This window comes from Hyperoodon ampullatus (genome assembly GCF_949752795.1).
Source record: "Hyperoodon ampullatus genome assembly, chromosome: 2".
NCBI classification, from domain to species: domain Eukaryota; kingdom Metazoa; phylum Chordata; class Mammalia; order Artiodactyla; family Ziphiidae; genus Hyperoodon; species Hyperoodon ampullatus.
The window spans coordinates 39,175,991-39,193,094 of record NC_136915.1 but is presented as its reverse complement, the minus strand read 5'-3'; the positions used below and the strand labels follow the sequence as shown (position 1 = coordinate 39,193,094).

The 17,104-nt window shown below is 39.7% G+C and overlaps 1 protein-coding gene across 3 annotated transcripts in view; it reads left to right on the top strand.

Moving 5' to 3' along the window:
• The window catches only part of LOC307048756 (phosphatidylinositol 3-kinase regulatory subunit gamma), a gene marked incomplete at its 5' end in the record, with an annotated part of 80,278 nt that extends 63,634 nt beyond the window's left edge, over positions 1-16,644 (top strand). Inside the window, 5 exons of one of the 3 annotated variants that reach the window (XM_079697953.1) lie at positions 950-1,092; positions 3,616-3,792; positions 9,118-9,192; positions 9,629-9,799; positions 16,401-16,644. In XM_079697953.1, coding sequence (XP_079554079.1) covers positions 950-1,092; positions 3,616-3,792; positions 9,118-9,192; positions 9,629-9,799; positions 16,401-16,599 — 765 coding nt within the window. In that variant the 3' untranslated portion in view covers positions 16,600-16,644. The remainder of the gene's footprint in view (positions 1-949; positions 1,093-3,615; positions 3,793-9,117; positions 9,193-9,628; positions 9,800-16,400) is intronic. The other 2 variants (XM_079697955.1, XM_079697954.1) reach the window with 2 other exon arrangements.
• Between the last annotated feature and the right edge of the window lie 460 nt (positions 16,645-17,104).

The window sequence follows — 17,104 nt, the reverse complement described above, 5'->3', positions numbered from 1 at the left end:
CATGAAACAAAACCTTATAAAAGTTCAGAAATCTATTTTGCCTGTATATTCTGAATCCTGGAGGGCAGGCCCCATGTTTTATGAATCTCTTTAACACCAGGTGGTACTTTCTAAACAGTGGATTCTCAATAATCATTTGTTGAAATTAATCAGTGCTAAATAGTTGAGTTATCCCATAAGCACCAAAACTTTTAAAATTGTAAACATTCAGGATTGTAATCTTTCTAGACCTTTACACATACTTCTTGATTTTCTAAAGTAAGTTGAACAAAATTTAACCCTCTTTGAAGATTTTAGGAGAATCATGATTCATAAGCTAAAGTGTACAAATACATTCAGAGCTCATTGGAATGCGGAGGACCACTTACCCTAGTGTGAACGGCTTAGCCTCCTGGGCTTCTGTTTTGTGGAGTTTTTAGTTTTTCTTATTATTCTGCATCTCATTTTAGCAGCTATTCTTCCCCTTTGCATTTTCTGCTTCTAATCAGATTAATCTACTAATGAATCTGTTTAGAAAACGCCATGCTTTAGAAATGAAAGTAAGTATAAGTAGACTCTAGGGCTTTTCTGGAAATAAGGCTTTGCATGTTGGTGCATGAGCTCCTCTGCTGTCTCTTCACTCGTTCAGCACCTTTTGGGGTCAGCACTACATTAGTTACAAAGGCAGAACTTTATCCTTGTCTTCAAGATATTCAGGGTTAATCTCTCTTAGCAACTCAGAGGCCTTTCTGTGTTTCTCAACTATATTTCAGCTAATAGTTATTTTTCTTTTATTTTAGGGTTTGAATGATGTATTTTATATACAAGTAATACGGGTAGAAGGGTTTGTTTTGGTCCCCTTAATTTGATATTATATGGAATCGTAACAAGAATTGTAAGATTTGTTTTAAGCCTAAGGTTACAAAAAATACAAAGGTAATGAAGTATGTGTGTTTTCTTTTTTTTATAGGAAATACAGATGAAGAGGACTGCAATTGAAGCTTTTAATGAAACAATTAAAATATTTGAAGAGCAGTGTCATACACAAGAACAACATAGCAAAGAATATATTGAGCGATTTCGGAAGGAGGGGAATGAAAAGGAAATTGAACGGTAAATCTACCTAATACCTCCAAGTGCATCAGTGAGCGGAGACGTCTTTTCTTCTCCAATAATCTCTGACATGTCTGCTTTTACGCCCTCAAACTTGACAGTCCTGCCATATGGGATTACTTGCTGTTCCCACTAATGGCACCAAGCTGAACCTTCTCTCTTCTGCGTTCTTTCTCCGTCCTCCAAAATTGTTGACCCCGGCTCATCCTTTAGGACTCGGTTTAGATATAACTTACTGGAAAATTTCCCCTGATTCCCTAGACTGGTTTAGGGGCTTTTTATCCCCACCCCTACAGCATCTATCCTGATCCCTAGTGTAACATTTACTGAAAGTCACACTCACTGAATTTTGAGCTTGTTGAGAGTAAGGGTGGTGGCTTATATTCCCTGATAGCTCCAGCAGGTTTTATGGTGCCTGAGAGTACATAGTGGTGCCCATGGAATATTTGTTGAACTGAAAACCAACGGCAGCAGTCTGGGAATAAGTTGAAGGCAGAGCAAGACCATTGGCAGGAAGACCAGCCTGCATGTTGCAGGTGACTGATTGCGTCTTTGTGGTCATCAGGTTAAAAGATGGTGAAGGCCTGAACCAGAGCAATGGCATGAAAGGAGAGGGAGTAATAGAAATGCTGAGGACTTGGTGCCTGACCAGATCTGGCAGGTGTGGGAGAAGCCAAAGATTATTCCTAGATTTCTGATATTAGTGACTAAGGGATGTGTAATTCACCAAAATGGGAAGTACATGAGGGGAGTTCAGGGTTGGAACCAATGAGTTTTGAGGTTCCTGTGAAAACCCAAATGGAGTTGTCTGAGAGGCAGGCTGGTTATCTGGATTTGGAACTCACAGTACAGAAAGCATTTGGGAGGCCAAAGTGTTGTAGGTGATGGTAGATGCTAAGGATGAGATTACACAGAGAGTGAGAAGCATGAGAAGTATTGGATCTGGCAACTAAAAGAATATTGGGAACCTTTATCAAAGCAAATTTAGTGGAGTATTAGAAAATGAGCCAAATAACATGGGGTTGAGGAGTGAAAAAGTGAGTAATAAAAATGAATCACATGCAAGGGAAAAGCAAAATTATTTCTCATATTAGCACCAAAGTGTCAGTGAACTTCTGTGTGCCTAAGAATAGTATTAAGTGCTGTGAAGCAGTATAGCTTCATGAATAAAACTGTGGGCTTAAATGCTATATTAACCATTTACTAGCTGTGTGACCTTGAGTGAGTTACTTAACTCTCTGAGCCTGTTTCTCCCTCCATAAAACTATGGATAAAACCTTGTTGAAATGCTATGAGGACTAAGTGATACACACACACACATTTATGGTAGAGAAAGGTATGTGTGTGTGTGTGTGTGTGTATATCTTGACATATGGTATCAGTAAGTGACAGTTATTACTAATAATGAAGAAATAGAAAAGAACTTATAGTTTAGTTGCAAAGGGAGTTATAGTATCATGATGATGTTTTAATAGTAATATAAAACTACATATTATTGAGTGACAAATGAGTAATGTGGACAGTTGTTGCCTTAGGATTCAGAGCACAGCAAAACTTTGTGTGCTGGAAAAGCTAAGGGCCATCATCTACTGAGTGCTTACCAAGATGTCCCAGGCACAGTTTAGTCCTTTTACATGTATTACCACAATTAATTCACACAGTAACCCAGCTTTACTTGTTCAGTCATGGCTGGATCCAGGGCCCAAACAAGATCATCAGGATTCTCCTCATGCTGTGTCTTTTGGCTCAGTTTTTCTCTATGTTGGCTTCATCATCAGGCAGGCTTTCCCTACGAGGTAGCAATATTAGCTGCTGGGAGTCCTAGAATCACATGTTCACAACTTAGTCCCAGTGGAAAGAGAGAATCTCTGTTTACAATATTTCTAGTAAGAGTCCTAGATTTGACTCTCATTGGGTCAGTTTGGGTATTATTCCCATTTCTGAACAAGTCATTGTGGCCTGAGGCAGGGATAGGATGGAATGGAACACTTTTTTTTTTTTTTTAATTTATTGATTTTCGGCTGCGTTGGGTCTTTGTTGCTGCGCATGGGCTTTCTCTAGTTTGGGTGAGCAGTGTCTACTCTTCATTGTGGTGTGCGGGCTTCTTATTGCTGTGGCTTCTCTTGTTGAGCACAGGCTCTAGGGCACACAGGCTTCAGTAGTTGTGGCCCACAGGATTCCGTAGTTGTGGCACACAGGCTTAGTTGCTCCAGGGCATGTGGGATCTTCCTGGACCAGGGCTCAAACCCATGTCCTCTGCATTGGCAGGCGGATTCTTAACCACTGCACCACCAGGAATGGAACACTCTTATTGGCCAGGCTGGGTGGTGTGGATGTTCACCTGTGAATCTGAGATGGGGGCAGGGAACATGAGGGTGCTGCTCCCAGAAGAGTAGGAATGGATATGTGCTAGGCAAAAACAGCAGATGTCCACCACACTTCAGGTGTTAGGACTGTGTTCATACTGTAGAAAGCTCCTGCTTGGTTCATGTTTTAGCCTTAATATGTCAAATATTTTCACAGAATTATGATGAACTATGACAAATTGAAATCACGTCTGGGTGAGATTCATGATAGCAAAATGCGTCTAGAGCAGGATTTGAAGAAACAAGCTTTGGACAACCGGGAAATAGATAAAAAAATGAACAGTATCAAACCCGACCTGATCCAGCTGCGCAAGATCCGAGATCAGCACCTTGTGTAAGTATTCTGGGACTATGTGGGAGGGATCCACCACCACCTGATTCCTACTGCGCTAGAGACCTTAGAGGTAGAAGCAGAGATTTGTCATTGAGAACTGGCCAGTGAGATTGTAAGAATTTAGGAAAGCAGTCCTGTTAGTAGTTGGGGTATCAGAGTCTACCTGAAGTCAAGCGTGTGGGGCCAGTCAGAAGGTGAGACTGTAATCCGTACAAATGAGCAAAGTGGTTGAGTTTTAAAGGTACAAATTCATTAATGTGTGCCTAAAACACAAAACCCAGAATCTTCGACTACATAGAAGAACCATAGAAACAGAAATTACCCCTCAAAGGCAAGGGCACTAATAGTGGGGGCCTACAAAGAAGTATACAGAATAGTCCGTTAAAGGGTTTTTATATTTAAGAAATAAGATTCTATATTTAAGTAATAGAAATATTACTGTTGATAGCAGGTATGAAAAATGGCACACCTGAGGAGTGATGGAAAACTGTGATTTAGCTAGATATAGGGATATTATCTAAATATAGATTGAAAGATATATTGTCAGAGCGAGATGTGTGGATTAAGGGTTTTAGGCCAGATGACTGTTTCATAGAAGGAGAAAATCCATGAGAAAGGAAAATATATTAGGTTTAGTTCTAGGTAATGAATAGACTGTTATGTAATATGTTTATGGGTGACTTTCATGCATGTAACACACTCAGTTCAAACTCTTGGCAGGAGGAGACAGAGTAAAGACCTCTGAGGGTTTCTTTGTGTCAGAAAGAGAGAGGGGATAAAATATAAGCTTAGAGGTTGGAACATTGGCTGTTGAGTTTCAGTAGAGGAAAATTTAAGGTGATTGTTTTGGGAGCAAACAATTATAACTACACTATACTGAGTAATTTTTAGTAGCACTCCTCTCTAGAGATCTTTCAGTTTGCTGTTGTGGCCAAAAAAAGTCAAGGAAGTACACATAGCATACAGAAGAGCTTTGGAAGCAAGGCAGGGAGGTGCCCTTGTGTAAAAGCAGGATGTGTCTGCTCTTGGAATGCTTATATGGTTCGGGTCATATAATGAAGCTGAAGAAAGGCCCAAGAAGGCTGTGCTAGGGACCAAAGGAATGAATGGAAGCACTTCTTTGCCCTGGAAAGTGATGAGATATTAAGAAACCTACCATTCCTAGGTGCATGACTAAGGGTGGCAAACCAGACCTTGAAAGTTCCTTTAACAAGTTATGTAAGCTAAATATAAGAGAACTTAGCTCTATATTTAGAATTTATCATGGATGATAAGCCATGACCTGCTTGTATCTTGCTAGGATATTTAAGGAGACACAGAAAACCATTGCCTCTTTTGGAAGTATTGCTTCAGGGAGGATAGTCCACTGTCCCATAGTCCATGCTTTGATGTTTCTAACAAAGACAATACTAGGATTGGTAGGCTTGATCTGCTCTAATGCTGAAATTGTACAGTCAGTCCTGAAAGAGACTGGTTGTATTGCTGCATGATACTGAATATGATCTCTCTTTGGTCCTGTGTTGAAGTTGGAATAGGTTGGAATTCTGCAGCACCCAACGAGAGACTGTCATTAGTTTATCAGGTCCCTTTTGCGTGTGGACATTTCCCTGACTTCCTGCTGTATAGCCCATAAGGATTTTTTGAGATTTTCTGCCGAGATTCCAATGTACTGTTTCTAGAATATTCTTGAATGCCTAAATGCAGAATTTCATTTCTTAAATATAGAATAAAATATTTCTTAAATATAAAATCCTTTATTTATTTTTACTTTATTTTTAGTTTTTGGCCATGCCATGTGGCTTGCGGGATCTTAGTTCCCCAATCAGGCCCCACAGCAGTGAGTGCGCGGAGTCCTAACCACAGGACCGCCAGGGAATTCCCTAAAAGCCTTTAAAATTCCTTTTCAAAAAAAGGAGTTCAGGGCTTCCCTGGTGGCGCAGTGGTTGTGAGTCCGCCTGCCGATGCAGGGGACACGGGTTCGTGCCCCGGCCCTGGAGGATCCCACATGCCGCGGAGCGCCTGGGCCCGTGAGCCATGGCCGCTGAGCCTGCGCGTCGGGAGCCTGTGCTCTGCAACGGGAGAGGCCACAGCAGTGAGAGGCCCGCGTACCGAAAAAAAAAAAAAAAAAGGAGTTCATTTGCAATTCTTTTTCATCAGGAGCTAGTTTTCATGATTACCATTTACTTTTCTTGGTATTCATAAACCTGAATTCAAAATAAAGAATAATTTGCCATAACACAACTTAGTCTAACCTGACTAATAAACTATGACTTATTGCCACCCTAGAGTAGGCTCTGTGTAGTGTGCATCAGTCCATCCACAGCTACGCCCAAAGTAACATTATTATCAGTGATTGGATCGTCATTAGCAGCTGATCATATTTTAAAAAGCTGGGATAAGTACCTGATCAGATAGATGATAAAATATCAGGCTCCAGAAAGATCTCAGGAGACTGAAACTATGATCCAAATTGAATATCATGAAACTTAATTTGAATAAATGTCATCTTACACATAGCTCCAAAAAGTCAACTTCCTGAAAGTAAAATTCTAGAGGCAAGATGAGGCAGCCGTGTGTATGAGGAATTCTGAAGGATATTATTACTGTGTCAGTAATTGTTCAGTAAAGGTACATATTGTGACTACAAAAGTTAGTTTAATCTTACATTGAAATGTATCCTAAATAAGCCATTAAAAGTCCCATTCTCTTATGCTGGGTAAACACTCCTTGAGTACAGGAAGCCATCTCTTTATCTGAGGATGATAGGTCCTGGAAAAAAAAAGTCCACTTAAAGTTAATCCATTTCAAAGGGTGTGCTGGAATTTTCCATCTGCCCTCACAGTTTCTACTCTTCATCTTTCTCTGCCCTGCTCTGTGCCTAAGAAAATGGATCTATTTGCCCTCTAGCTTCTAATTAGTTTTGGCCATTTGGAGGCACTGGCAGGAGATGAGAGGGCAGGAGGAGAGTGAAGTAAGAATATTTATTTTCTGGCTTCCTCTCTGTGTGATCACAGTGAGTTGGCTGTGTCCTCATTCTCTACCAAAGGTGGCACTCTCCATACGATACTCTCTGGGTTCAAGTCACTGCTGTCTCCAACTGATTCTTCAGTTCTAAGAGAGGTTATGTCTTCCCACTATTGCTAGCCCCAGGGAGTTTCTCTAAAACATCTCAAGACCTTTGTAAATAGTAAACTCTCCTCAACTACCAGTTTGACTGTGCCTTCTGCTTCTAGCCAAGGCCCTAACTGATACAAATTAGGCGAAATGTCATAGTACGAAATGTCATAGTACACAGTAAACAAAATGATAGTTTGATGAGGGATTTTATGTTGAAGATGAAATTGAACATAAAGAAAATAAGTTCATCCTATGTGTACTGAATTTATGTTGTAACTTCAACTTCATATCTTTTTTAGAATAAACAAAGAAAAAAACACACGGTTAGTGACAGAATGAGAATTGGATGTTAGGTCTTTGATGCTTTGTTCAGGTTTTTCCCCTAGAATGTACTGTTTTATATGTGGCATTACTCAATAACAGTAAGTTAAATATGAATTAACATGCTAAATTTACTTGAGCTTTTTAAAAATCATTTTTAGAAGCTAGTCAGTTCCTGGCATTGTTATTAGATGTTTAAGGAGTCAGAACTATATAGTAGTATTTGAAATGGACTTTTGGGAGATTAGAAAAGTTGCCTGTGTCAGAAGGCAAAGACCATCATAGATAGAGCGTGAACCAAAGTATTCTTCTCTTTCGCCTGGATTTTCCTGGGTGTCTTAACATTCCTTGTGGCAGAAAGGGAGGCTCAGTTTACAGAGGTTGGTGGTTTACAAGAAAATGGGGACTCAAGAGAAAATGTGGTGAAGTTTGTTCATTTTAAGCCTTTTACCCAGTGTGCTTGTCTCTTTATTTAATAAAGGAAAGATCAGTTCTTCAAGGATAGAAAACTTTGGATGTTAAGAGTGTTTAGAGGAGGGTATCTGGATATTTTGCTAAGAGATGTGATAGTGTAGGATGGGGTTTGTTACTAAATAAATTCTATCATGATCATATGTTAGTTGTTTTCCAGTTTCACTAAAGCATACAAAATGAAATCCAGGTTAACTGAAGAACATGTCTTATTGAGAAAGGCTGTGTAATCTGTCTTAAAATAACTTTAAAATTAGGTGCAATGCCAAGTTATCTAGTGTACTTGGGGTCAGAGGGAGATACAAGATGACCTTGGAGTTGACCCTGAAGACTTTGTTAAAAGTGGCCCACCTACAGATATTTACTATTTATTGAATATCTACCATGTGTTGGCACTGTTTTCAGCGTTTGGAATAGCCATGAGCAGGACAGATCCCTTTCTTTAAAGCAGCTTACATTTTAGCTGGGGAGACAAACATAACCAAGTGAAAATAATGAATTTCAGGGAGTTCCCTGATGGTCCAGTGGTTAGGACTCAGTGCTTTCACTACTGTGGCCTGGGTTCAATCCCTGGTTGGGGACTAAGATCCCACAAGCCACGCAGCGTGGCCAAAAAAAAAAAAAAACATTAAAAAACATGAATTGCAGGCAAGTACTATGAAGATGATAAAATAAAGAAAAGTGTAGAGTGACTGGTGGACTGCCTTAGTTGGGACAGTTTAGGGTAGTCTTCCCTGAGATGTTTATGATGACACCTGAATGCTCAGGGGCCTGGTTGGAGGATGGTGATGAATGAAAGAGTTTTTATACTCCACTGAAGTTTTAGGCCATCGTCCATCTCAGTGGAAGGAGATGAAATGGTTTATTTCATTTTACGTCTAAAATGTTGGTATATTTTGAAATACTGTGATTTACCTGGTGATGAAGTAGATTTGTATTAATTACTCAGATTGCCACCCTGAATTTCTTGTGGCTTGCTTAGGTGCAAAAATAGACCTTGAAATTCTGTTTTAGAATTTAACTCAATGTAGTAGGCCAGTGAGGGATTGCATACTCTGGCTTAGTGGAGATTGCAAATGTGACACCATGCTCACCTAACTAATGATTTCAGAAACAAGTGTCCCATTGTGTTTGAGTGCAAGTATATGTGTGCTTGTGGTTATATAACCTTCTAGAAAAGGAAAGTGAAAAGTGAGAGAAGTGCCTAATTTCAAGTAGCTTTCTGTGTTTCTGCCTTTTTGCAAAAAGTTGAAGGAAAAGTAATGGAGAAACAAGTTTAGGGAAATCTCTGGCCATTCTTAGTGGGACTGGGGAAAATAAGTTCCTGGACCCTGGAAGCTTGGTTGGCTTGGACGTGTCTACTTTGTCCAGGCAGAGTTTGCATAGACACTGACACTGGTGTCTTCCCTCTGGCAGGTGGCTCAATCACAAAGGAGTAAGACAGAAGCGCCTAAATGCCTGGCTGGGAATCAAGAATGAGGATGCTGCTGAGTAAGTTCTCTCTGTACCTTTCTGTCAGAGGGCTTTGTTTCCAGGATAAGACATGGGACTTCTTAATACATACTGAGTGCTGGTTCTCTTTGTTACTTGAGGACATTTGAATCAAGAACTTTGCACCTCTTTAAATTGAATTGCCTCAAGAATACCCTATAGGCACTTGAATTCAAAGACCTGCTGAACCATATGAAACCTGGATGCTTAAGCATTGCTCATTCAGACATTCATGTGTCAGGTTATTGGATGAGACATGTGAATTCTGTGCTTTCTGCATGATAGCAAATAATAAAGTTGTTAAAAAATCCAACTAATTGCAATTCCACTTTGTCATTTTGTGGTTAAAGATTTAGAAGAGAGTTTTATTCATGAATTTGCTTTTAGATATAAGTAAACTGATTGTTAGAATAATATTTTAACATTTAATTTTTAGGACCTATTTTATCAATGAGGAAGATGAAAACCTGCCCCATTATGATGAGAAAACCTGGTTTGTTGAGGATATCAATCGAGTACAAGCAGAGGACTTGCTTTATGGGAAACCTGATGGTGCATTCTTAATTCGTGAGAGTAGCAAGAAAGGATGTTATGCTTGCTCTGTGGTGTAAGTCTTCTCTGGGGGTATAACCTTTTGAAAACTTCCACATTGATTAATAGAAAATCAACCCCTCCTAAAGTTCAGATCAAGTTAGTTGAAGTACAGTAAAATGAGGAACCATGGCTTAGACCATTAATATTAGTACAAAGAAAACAGTTAGTTGCTTTAAGAGAAATACCATCTGAAATTATTTCGGGGATTTTAATTTGAATGGTAAGCAGACTAGGCCCTGCACTGTTGCTATTGGATTTTAGGTATCTGTGAAAAGTAATTTCAGATTTTCAATTGAAAATATCACTTAATTCTTTAGTAGTCTCCTGCTTGCCTAACTTGGCCTTCATTGTCATATTAAGGAAGGCTTGATTAAACAGAACTGTTTTTACTTCAGAAGAAAAACTATCTAAAATTTGTACTTAAATAGTATTCTGTTGAGGTAGTGATAGAAAATGTTGGATGTTTGCTGTAAGATGATCTTATGACTTTGTTTGGAAAAGCCTATTTTCCTTTTAATGGAAAGTGAAATTCTGGGGACAACTAATCATGCCTCAGTAAGATTCTGCCAAAGTGTTATATATATATTCCTTAAAAAGGCAACTGTTTTCAGAGTGGAGGTATAGTATGGTGGTCATGAGAGCAAGCTTTGGGGCCAGATATATAGGATTCAGATCCTGACTCTACCACTTACTAGATATGTGACCTAGGGTAAGTTACTTAAACTTTCTTTGCCTAGTTTCCTTATTTGTAAAATAAGGATAATAATAATATCTACTTAAGGGTTTTTAAAGTATTACTCGAGTTAATATATGTGATTTAATATACTTTGATCAGTGCTGGAACATAATAAGTAATGTTATCTACTAATATTATTATGATAATGATGCTGCTGATGGACATGCCAGAAGGCAAAGATAACAAAATGATTTTGCCCTCAAAGAGGACAAAGTGGTGAGGATAGACAAGACACTCATATTAACAGAATGTTTAGTGCTTTACATGATCATCTTGTCCTTAGTGGTCTGTCTCTGTCATGCAGTCAGAGTTTGAATCCAACTTTACCTGGTTTCAAAGCCCACATTTTTCTTTTGCACCACACTTTCTTCATTTCACAGTTAAATATCCAAGATAAATAAAATCACTGTGACATAGGTATCACTAGTAGGCTGTGTGCCTGAAGAACTAATTCTGATGGAGAAAGAGGGTTGGGAGATTTTGTGGAAGAGGTGGCATTTGAGCTGGACTTTGAAAGGATATTGAACAGTGGGACATCTATGGGCAAAAAGGAAGGCAGGAATTGGATTAGTATTATCCAAAGACAGAGCTACTTGAAACATTTCATTTCTCTCTGACCTGGCCTCAGATACTCAAGTTTATTTGAGTGGAAATGGCAGGAGAAGATGGCTCTTGCAGGATCTGAGATATTTTAAGAAAAAAAAAAAAGAAGGAAGACAATAAGCCCAGCGCATCAGTAGTCCCTCACTCTTATCTAGGTCGTTGGGTGGCAGCCTGTGGGTTCAAGACTTGGCTGGTGGAAATGCTGCTCAGCAGCTCGGCTAATTCCTGGGAGACCAAGGAGCAGCTTGACTATCTTGGGGAGCTGTATTCTTTTTCTCCTTCTCCTTCCTTTAGCCACAGACTTAACCAGACTCAGGTCCACAGCAGTGTGGATTTCTGTTGCCTATGAAAACCAACTGCAGTAATATTGGGGTTCACTTTTGGAGAGATTGGAAGCAAAAGAGTCTGGCATCACAGACTTCCACTTGTTTGTTAGCCACTCCAGCTACAGAAAGCCTGCTTACAGTGATTTCTCAGTTTACTCAGGACATTTGCTGAAGTTAGGGATGTGAATAAGATCAGTTTTTAAGGAGACTCTCATAGCAAAATTAAAATGATCGTGTAGTAGGAAGTCAAGGCATAAAACTCACTTGTTTTTCCATTTTAATTTCTGTAAATGACATTATAAAGAAGGCTGAGAAGAAATTGCTTAACTCTACAGCCTTCTCAGGCTAGAGCCAACAATATGTGCGTTTCACTAGGTTAAGGAGTTAGGTAGTGAGCACTTGTGATCCTAATTGTAATTGCCATTTGGGGTAAGAAATTTGATTAGGGATAGAACAATTAGATCAACAAGGAAACAGAAGACTTGAACAACACTATAAAACAACTAGACCTAACAGCCATCTCTAGAACACTCCGTCTAACAACAGCAGAATACACATTCTTCTCAAGCACACATGAAACATTATACAGGCTAGACTACAGGTTAGGTCACAAGTCTCAATAAATAGGGTTGAAATCATACAAAATATGTTGTCTATAACCACAATGGAAAGAAATTAGAAAGTAAAAATAAGGAAATTTGGGAAATTCACAAATGTGGACAATAAATAACACACTCCTAAATAACCAATAGATCAAAAAAAGAAAACAAGGGAAGTTAGAAAATACTTCGAGTTAAAAAGAGAAACACAAAATTCAAAACTTATGGAATGCAGCTAAAGCAGTGCTAAGAGGGAAATTTGTAACTGTAAGCATTTATATTAAAAAAGCTCTCGGGTTTCCCTGGTGGCGCAGTGGTTGAGAGTCCGCCTGCCGATGCAGGGGACGCGGGTTCGTGCCCCAGTCCGGGAAGATCCCACATGCCACGGAGTGGCTGGGCCCGTGAGCCATGGCCGCTGAGCCTGCGCGTTCGCAGCCTGTGCTCCGCAACGGGAGAGGCCACAACAGTGAGAGGCCCGCGTACCACAAAAAAAAAAAAAAAAAAAAAAGCTCTCAAATCAATAACCTACCCTTCTTTCACCTTAAGAAACTAAAAAAAGAGCAAACTAAACCCAAGCGAGCAAAAGGAAGGGAATAATAAAGATTAGAACAGAATTAAATCAAATAGAGAATAGAAAACAATTGAGGAGGGCTTCCCTGGTGGCACAGTGGTTAAGAGTCTGCCTGCCAATGCAGGGGACGTGGGTTCAAGCCCTGGTCCAGGGAGATCCCACATGCCGCAGAGCAACTAAGCCTGTGTGCCACAACGACTGAGCCTGTGCTCTAGAGTCGGCAAACCATAACTACTGAGCCCACGTGTCACAACTATTGAAGCCCGTGTGCCTAGAGCCCGACCTCTGCAACAAGAGAAGCCACTGCAGTGAGAAGCCTGCACACTGCAATGAAGAGTAGCCCCTGCTCGCCATAACTAGAGAAAGCCTGTGCGCAGCAACGAAGACCCAATGCAGCCAAAAATAAATAAATAAAATAAATAAAAATTTTTAAAAAAGGAAACAATTGAGGAAATCAGTGAAACCAGAAATTGGGATGAACAAATAGTTAAAGTCTCGCACACACACACATACACGGGAGAGAGAGAAGACACAAATTACTAAAATCAGGATGAAAGAGGGGACACTACTTGTAGTCCTTACAGAAATAAAAAACAATAATGATGGAATACTATGAATAATTATATGCTAACAAATTAAACAACCTAGATGAAATGGGCAAATTCCTGGAAGCACACAAACTACCAAAACTGACTTAAGAGGAAGTAGAAATTCTGAATAGAACTATAACAAGTAAAGAAATTGGCTTCACTGGTGAATTCTACCAAATATTGTAAAAGGAATTAACACAGGTCCTTCACAAACTCTTCCAAAAAATAGGAGAGAACACTTCTTAATTCATTTTATGAAGGCATACTCCTTATGAATATAGACATAAAAATCTTTTAACAAAACACTAGCAAAGCAACTCCAGCAGCATATAAAAAGGATTATAAACCATGACTAAATAGAATTCACCTTAGGAATGCCAAGAGGTTCAACATTAAAAAATCAATGTAATAAACCATATTAATAGAATTAAGGACAAAAATCAACTGACAATAATCTACTGATTATTTCAGTAGACTCAGAAAAAGTGTTTGACACTCTTACATGTTAAAAAACACTGAATAAACTAGGAACATCAGGGCACTTCCTCAGCCTGATAAAGGGTATGAAAAACCCAGAGCTAATATCATACTTAGTGGTAAAAGACTGAATGCTTAAGATCAGGAAGAAGACAAGGATGTCTGCTCTCACCACTTCTAATCATTGTACAGAAGGTTCTAGCTAGAGCATTTAGGCAAGAAAAAGAAATAAAAGGTATCCAGATTGGAAAAGAAGAAGTAAACTATTAGAGCTAGTAAATGAGTTCAGCAAGGTTGCAGGTTAAAAGATTAGGATACCAAAAATCAGTTGTATTTCTATATACTAGCAGTGAACAATCTGAAAATGAAATGAAGACATTCTATTTATAATGGCATAAAAAATGCTAAAATGCCTAAGCTTAAAAAAAAGTGCAAAAGCTATACAGTGAAAACTATGAAACATCATTGAAAGAACTTAAAGAAAACCTAAATAAGTGGAAAAACATCCGTGTTCATGGATGGCAGTACTTCCCAAATTGATCTATGTGTTCAGTGTAATCCCTATAAACAGTACCAGCTGGCTTTTTACAGAAATGTCAAGATGGTCTTAAAATTCATATGAAAATGCAAGGGATCCAGAACAGCTAAAATAACCTTGAAAGAATAGAAAAGAGTTGAAGTACACCTCCCAATTTGAAAACTTACAACAAAGCTGTAGTAATCAAAATTGTGAGGTACTAACATAAGATTAAACATGTAGATCAATGAATAGAAATGAGAGCCAGGAAATAAACCCTTACAATTATGGTCAGTTGGTTTTCAACAAGGGTCTCAAGACCATTCAAAGGGGAAAAAATAGTCATTTCAACACATGGTACTGGGACAACTGGTGAGCCACATGCAGAAGAATGAGGTTGGACCCCCACCTCACACCATATACAAAACTTAGCTCAAAGTGTATCTTAGGGACTTCCCTGGTGGTCCAGTGATTAAGAATCCACCTTCCAATGCAGGGGACTTGGGTTCAATCCCTGATCAGGGAACTAAGATCCCACATGCCACAGGGCAACTAAGTCCGTGCACCACAGCTAGAGTCTGCGCGCTGCAATTAGAAGCCCACGCACTGCAGTGAAAAGATCCCGCATGCTGCAACTAAGCCCTGATGCAGCCAAAAATAAATATTTTTTTAAAAACCCAAAATGTATCATAGAACTAAATGTAAGAGCTAAAAGATAAAACACTTAGGAGAAAAGATTAGGTATAAATCTTTGTGACTTTGGATTAGGCAGTGGTCTCTTACACATCAAAAACACAGACGACAAAAGAAAAAGATAAATTGGACTTCACCGTAATTAAAGACTGTGCATCAAAGGGCACTATCAAGAAAGTAAAGAAGACAACCCACAGAATGGGAGGAAATATTTGCAAATCATATATCTAAGCAACTAGTATCTAATATATAAAAAACTCTTAACAATAAAAAGACAAGTGCCCCAATTAAAAATGGGCAAAGGATTCAAGTAGACATTTCTTTAAAGAAGACATATAAATGGTCAATAAGCATATGAAAAGATGCTCAATGTCATTAGTCATTAGGGAACTGTAAATCAAAACCACCATGAGATACTACAAGGATGATGGTAATCAAAGAGATGGACAATAACAAGTGTTGACAGGGATGTGGAGAAATTAGAACCCTCATACACTGCTGGCAGGAATTTAAAATGGTGCAACCACTTCAGAAAACAGTTTGGCAGTTTCTCAAGTTTAACTTTCTTTTTGGTGGGGTTGGGGGGTGCCATGCCACACAGCTTGTGGGATCTTTGTTCCCCGACCAGCGATTGAACCCAGGGCCACGGTGGTGAAAGCACAGAGTCCTAACCACTGGACCTCTGGGGAATTCGCAAGAAGTTTAACTTATGACTCAACAGTTCCCCTCATAGGTATATATCCAAGAGAACTGAAAACCCGTGTCCATACAAAAACTTGTACGTGACTATTCACTATAGCCAAAAAGTGTTAACAATCCAGGTGTCCCATCAATTGATAAATGGACAACCAAATTGTGGCATATCCATACAATAGAACATTACTCAGCCATGAGGAGAAATGAAGTATCAATACAGAAGAACTTTGAAAATGGTGTATTAAGTGAAAGTAGCCAGACCAAAAGATTGAGTGATACTGTATGATTCCATTTATATGAAATGTCCAGAATAGGCAAATCCATAGTGACAGTAGGTTAGTGGTTGCCCGGGTCTAGGGAGAGGGAGGAATACAGAGTGACTACTAATGGATACATGGTTTCTTTTTAGGGTGATGAAAATATTCTGGAGTGAGATAGTGTTGATTGTTGCACAACCTTATGAATATTCTAAAAACCACTGATTTGCACACTTAATTTTTTTTTTTTTTTTTTTTGGTTTGTTTTGCCCCTTGCAGTGCATTCTCGCCTAATGGAGGTCCAGAGCTGAGTGATTAAATGCAGCCATCCATTTTAGCTACCAGGTCTTGGGAAATGAAGGGTATCTCTGTGACAAGTCTGTAGGGGTGAGGGGACACAAGGGTGTGATATCATACAAGCTTTGATTGACAAAAAGCCTCTGCTTCTCCTTTGCAGAACTGCTCTCAGACTTCTGTTCATTTAGGGTCTCTTCATCTGTTGCTATCTGCCTTAATTCCCTGTGGTGTTTGTGTGTTGTATCGTTGCAGTGCTGACGGGGAAGTGAAGCACTGCGTGATCTACAGCACTGCTCGGGGCTATGGCTTTGCAGAGCCCTACAACCTGTACAGCTCACTGAAGGAGCTGGTGCTCCATTACCAGCAGACATCCCTCGTCCAGCACAATGACTCCCTCAACGTCAGGCTTGCCTACCCTGTCCATGCACAGATGCCCTCGCTCTGCAGATAAAGAGGGAGTGGGAAGAGCGGTGGCTCTCTAGCGATTTTTCTACAGTTTTTATTAGACTACGAGGGCATTCTTTCTACGTAGACTGCTTGTTTTGCACAAGAAGTGATTCTGTGAATGTGAAGTGGAGAGGCCGAGCAGCAGCCGGCCAGAGTGGGGGCATATACAGGGCCTGGGGTTCTCTGGGACTCACCACTGCACTGACATAGGAAGCTGGGAGCAGATGCTGTTTTTTGGAAAGTCTGTTTCATTGGGGGTTTTGTTTTATTTAGCCAGGCACCCTCAACAGAACACATTAGGCCTGATGGGGGTGAGGGTTATATCTGGAAGCCTCTGAGGAGTCCACGTCCTCTTCTGAGAGGCCATGTTGCTCTGAGAGTGTGGTGGGGCATGGCCCTTCTCTCTTCCTCCTAACAAGGCGGTGGTTTTGGTTCGGTGGTAGAATGGCATTTGGTGAAAAAGACAACCAAAGGAAAATGGGGAGGCTTGGGATTTCATTTAAAGAATC